The 5,143-nt window shown below is 45.0% G+C and overlaps 1 protein-coding gene across 1 annotated transcript; it reads right to left on the reverse strand.

Annotated features, from left to right (window-relative positions):
• Positions 1–1,768: 1,768 nt before the first annotated feature.
• On the reverse strand, positions 1,769–4,926 carry LOC109150049. The gene is made up of 3 exons (XM_019298021.1): positions 4,623–4,926; positions 2,798–4,471; positions 1,769–2,706 (listed from the first exon to the last, which is right to left on the reverse strand). Exons 1-3 carry the CDS (start codon positions 4,924–4,926, stop codon positions 1,769–1,771), a joined length of 2,916 nt encoding a protein of 971 aa, XP_019153566.1.
• Positions 4,927–5,143: the final 217 nt, after the last annotated feature.

The following is a 5,143-nucleotide window of genomic DNA, read 5'->3' on the forward strand; positions in this document are numbered from 1 at the left end:
ACCTTCTCAAGAATCATTTCACAGACATAGCCGTTAACGGAAACCCAAATGTACCTGTTAGCGAGGAAGGAACTCAAGAACCAAGAGACCAATTGACCACCTCAAGGAACAAAAAAACACCTGCACAAGAGGACATGTCATCTCGGGATAGGGCCTCAGGACATGCCGTTCGAAGGAGCAGGGAGGAGCAAGCGAGGCAGCGAAGCTCGGACGAGGACGCTGGTAGTGATGAAGACCAAGATCGCTGTTGGAAACGGCCCAGAGGGAGACCATTGAACCGGGTTAAGATACTTCCCCAAATTCTTCCGTTTCGTATATCGTTGGACTTTGGACTTTGTTAACGTACATGCACTACTTCTTACAGGATCCTGCCGAGCCACATGTTAGCAACGATGTCCAGTCATCAAATCACCAGTCTTCAATGGGACAAAGTGGCGGACGCTCTAATACCCTTGACCTCGAGGTAGAATCCCACCAGTCGACGTTGCCCTTAAACACAACTCCTCAGGAGATGCAGCCAGAGCCGTCCCAAGCCTCTATCTTCCCCGGCGAGGAGTCGTTTATATCACAATACATGGCTTTCATTGCGGGAGTTTGGAGTAGTATCTGCAGGAAGCTTAATGAGATCCCAGCTGAAAGAATTTCTTCCTTCCAAGGAAGCGTTGAAAGACAACTCCAAGAAATGGGACGGGACGGGGTGGACCTATCAATATTGAAGCGACGAGTGGCCGAGTTCTTTAACAAAGCTAAAGATTATGATCGGGCGCGGTCGCAGCTCTCGAATGCACTGCCCGTTGAAACCCAAGCCGCGAAGCTAGTTCTAACGCAAGGTATCCTTGTAGAAGCTCAACGGAAGTGTTCTCAAACCGAAGCGCTTCTTCTTGACGAACAGAAAACCCTCGAAGACGCCGCCGATCGAAAAGCCGTCCTGGAGAAAACGATAAAGGATGCACAGGAAGAGTTGAAGGAGATTGAAGCCAAGAACCCGGAACTCCAAGACCGTGTGACGAAGGCTCAAGAACAACATAACGCATCGCAAAAGGCCGTGACCACCGCTGAGGATGAAATTAAACGTATTCGAGACTGCCCCACGTTGACAGATGAAGATGAAGAAAAGCTTACTTCAATCAAAAGAGAGCTGGAAGCGTATAAGGAAGATCTCATGAGCTTTAGGATACTTTAGATTTATTATTTTTTTTTTTTGCTTATAGATTTTTTTTTTTTTTTTTTTTTGTATAACGCATGAGTTTTATACTTGGAAACAAGACTTGAATACGACTTGATTTCTCTTATCTTTTCAACAATACTTGCGAACAATTGAACTTCAGCATGAACAGAAGCAACTAAGTTTAAACCCAAACAAGTCACTCTAATAGAAATCTGACAAAAGAATTCACCCGTAATTACAACGTGAACAGAGATGACCCATCTCCAATACATCTACATTATTCGAACAAACGTGACATAAAAGGGACACAAAGGGGTTTATTTTAGTTCTGACTGAACTTAGAAGAGGAAGTGTTTCTAAGCTGCCTACGTACTCCTGCAAAAGAGATCAAGTCAAACGTAGTTCAAAGGGCCATTTGAATAGGTAGGGCCGTTCACAGTTTAAACTCATGCGGGCCAGGAGTTTACCGTACACAGTTTAAGCTCGTGCGGGTCAAGAGCGTCTATGACTTGGGCCCACCCATAGACAAGCGAGATGCATTAGCAGTTTAACCACGTGCTGCATTTTTGGTGGATATCATTCATTACACAGTCCGTGTGCTTAGGGATGATAGATCTTTAAGAATTTCCCGTTAATAGGGCCAACTCGCACACCATCTTCATCAATTAGCTTGTAAGCACCTCCTGAGTATGCTTCTTGTACCACGTAAGGTCCATCCCATTTTGGAGTAAACTTGTGCCCAGTTTTCCTTGTAATAATGATAGGTCTACGAACCGCCAACACCTTGTCACCAACCTGAAATGAGCGAATCCTTACCCTCTTGTTGAAAGCTCTAGAAATTCGAGCTTGATAGCATTCTAGACTTTGTTGGGCCTGCAATCTCTTCTCATCGAGAGCGTCTAACTCTGTCAACCGCAACTTTACATTATCCTCGTCTGTAAGGCCTTCTTGGATAGCTAACCTTAGAGAAGGTATTTGGCGTTCAAGAGGCAAGACTGCTTCAACCCCGTAAACCAGTGAGTATGGAGTGCTTTGTGTTGGTGTACGGTATGTAGTTCGGTATGCCCACAGTGCTTCTTCCATCCTTTCTTGCCAATCACGTTTTGACTTCGACACCACCTTTTTTAGTAGATTGCATAGAGTTTTGTTAAAATCCTCGGCAAGTCCATTTGAAGCTGCATAATAAGCTGATGAATTTCTTTGCTCGAACTCAAAAAGTTTGCAGATTTTATCCATCAATTTATTATCGAATGGTTTCCCGTTGTCGGTTAGGATATACCGAGGGATGCCAAAACGATAGATAATGTGAACTCGAATGAAATCTGCAACATTTTCCTTCTTCACTTCCTTTAAAGCCACTGCTTCAGCCCACTTTGAGAAATAATCGGTGGCTGCTAATATATACGAATGCCCTGCTGATGACTTGGGTGTAATAGGACCAACCACATCGAGCCCCCATGCATCAAATGGCCATGATGCTACCGTCGGATGTAGCGGTTCAGGAGGTTGATGGATAAAGTTCGCATGAAATTGACACGCTTGACATATCCGTGCATAGTTTATGCCAATCCTTCACCATCGTAGGCCAGTAGTAACCCATTATTTTGATGTGAAAATGTAACTTAGGACCAGACTGATGAGCACCGCACACTCCAGAGTGAGCCTCCTCCATCGCTTGTAAAGCTTCCTCTTCGCCTAAACATCGAAGAAACACACCATCAAACGAGCGCCAGTATAGCGCATCCTTGAAATATATGAAGCGAGGAGCTCGACGTCTTACATCTACCCTCTTACGAGGGTGTTGAGGTAACTTCCCATCAACAAGGTAGTCAATCAATGATTGCCTCCAATCCTCTTTATCTACCTCATAGACAGAAACAGTCGGGAGTTCAACAATGTCGTCAAGAGAGCCATCGTCCTCGAAGATTGGAGGGACTACCCATCTTTGGCATACTCGTAGCCGAGCCTCATCTATAGGATGTGATATAGTTGAAGCCAAAGCAGCTAAGGCATCGGCTTGCTTATTATGTTTCCTTGGAATGTGCTCCATCGTAGCATCTCCTAGCCAATGCAGGAGCATCTTTGCATAACTGTTGTATGGGATCAACTCTGGCTTTTTTACTTCGTAAACCCCAAGTACTTGGTTGATAATCAGTTTGGAGTCTCCGTATATGTTAACCCTTAGTTGCTTCATATCAGCTGCAATTTCAAGTCCCAAAATGAGTGCCTGATACTCGGCAACATTATTCGAGCAGCGCTCTGTCAAGGTAAATGAATAAGGAAGCACTTCCCCTTCAGGCGTAACAAAGACAACTCCAGCGCCTGCCCCCTCTTTGTGTGCCGCTCCATCAAAGTACATCTTCCATGGAGGTAAAACTTCAACCACAAGCACGTCCTCATCAGGTAGGTCACTGGACAGCTCCCATTCGGCAGGAATTGGATGGTCAGCTAGGAAATCTGCTAAGGCTTGCCCCTTGATGGACTTCTGTTGTACATAAGTGATCTCAAACTGTTGAAATAATAAGTACCACCTAGCAAGTCGATCGGAAAGAACAACCTTTGACATGACATACTTCACTGGGTTTGCCCTGGAAACTAGTCGAATTGTATGCGCTTCGAAATAATGCTTGAGCTTCCTGATGGCGAATACAAGGGCCAGACACAACTTCTCAATTGGCAGATATTTGAGCTCATTTGGCGTCATCATTCTACTTAAATAATAAAGGGCATTTTCTTTCCCGTTATCATTCTCTTGTGCAAGTAAAGCACCCACCGAGCTTTCTTGGGCGGAGATGTAAAGGATCAGCGAGCGTCCTGGAATTGGAGCAGTTAGCACAGGCGGCTTCATTAAATAGGACTTGATGCTTTGGAAAGCATTCTTGCAGGCCTCATCCCATACAAATGGGACACCCTTCTTCATTAACCGGCTAAAGGGCTGACATCTTCCTGCTAGGTTTGATATGAATCTTCTTAAATAAGCCAACTTCCCTTGCAAGCTTTTAAGCTCACGAAGGTTCTTTGGCTCAGGCATCTTCATTATAGCGTCGATCTTTGCTTGTTCGATCTCAATGCCCCTATGTCGAACAGTAAACCCAAGGAATTTGCCAGCAGCAATCCCAAAAGCACATTTCAGGGGGTTCATTTTGAGTTGAAACTTCCGCAAGCGGTCAAATACTTGTCTTAGATGCATCATGTGATCTGTGCGGAGTTTCGACTTCACAACCAGGTCGTCTACGTAACATTCCACCATTTTATGCAGCATGTCGTCAAATATAGTCTGCATGGCCCATTGGTATGTAGCACCTGCATTTTTCAAACCAAAGGGCATCACTTTGTAGCAGTAGATACCTTTTGGCGTACGAAACGCAGTAAACTCCTCATCTTCTGGCGCCATGCGGATTTGATTGTAACCGGATGAGCCATCCATGAATGACATGATCTCGTGTCCAGTTACAGCATCTATCATTAACTCTGTGATAGGGAGCGGGGAAGTCATCTTTCGGGCATGCAACATTAAGATCTCGAAAGTCTACGCACACGCGGATCTGGCCATTCTTCTTGCGCACAGGAACAATGCTGGATATCCAAGTTGGGTATTTAACTTCGCGAATGAAACCAGCCTCTATAAGCTTGTTGACTTCTGCTTCGATTGAGGGAATGAGCTCGGGGCGGAAGCGCCGTTGAGCTTGCTTAATCGGGCGACACCCCTTTTTTACTACCAAGCGGTGCACGACTATCTTTGGGTCCAACCCTGGCATCTCCTTATATGTCCATGCAAATACATCGATATATTCTTTCAAAAGTGTGACATATATTTCTTCATCTTCGTTGGAAAGGAGTGAACTAATGAAGATAGGTCGAGGACTTTCAGAAGTTCCTAGATCCACCTCTTTTAGTTCGTCCACTGCGGCTTGTACCCCTTCTTCTAGCTCTTGAGGTGCATCCTCTGCATCTTCACCTCGGTTGGAATCTCAT

The sequence above is a fragment of the Ipomoea nil genome, unplaced genomic scaffold (genome assembly GCF_001879475.1).
Source record: "Ipomoea nil cultivar Tokyo-kokei standard unplaced genomic scaffold, Asagao_1.1 scaffold2185, whole genome shotgun sequence".
In the NCBI taxonomy this organism is placed as follows: domain Eukaryota; kingdom Viridiplantae; phylum Streptophyta; class Magnoliopsida; order Solanales; family Convolvulaceae; genus Ipomoea; species Ipomoea nil.

Coding starts and splice junctions, on each gene's coding strand:
- LOC109150049 (XM_019298021.1), bottom strand. CDS start 4,926: ATGCCAGGGTTGGACCCAAAGATAGTCGTGCACCGCTTGGTAGTAAAA. Junction 4,472..4,622: donor CAGAGTTAATGATAGATGCT/GTAACTGGACAC, acceptor TGAAAAATGCAG/GTGCTACATACCAATGGGCC. Junction 2,707..2,797: donor GTGCGGTGCTCATCAGTCTG/GTCCTAAGTTAC, acceptor GGATATGTCAAG/CGTGTCAATTTCATGCGAAC.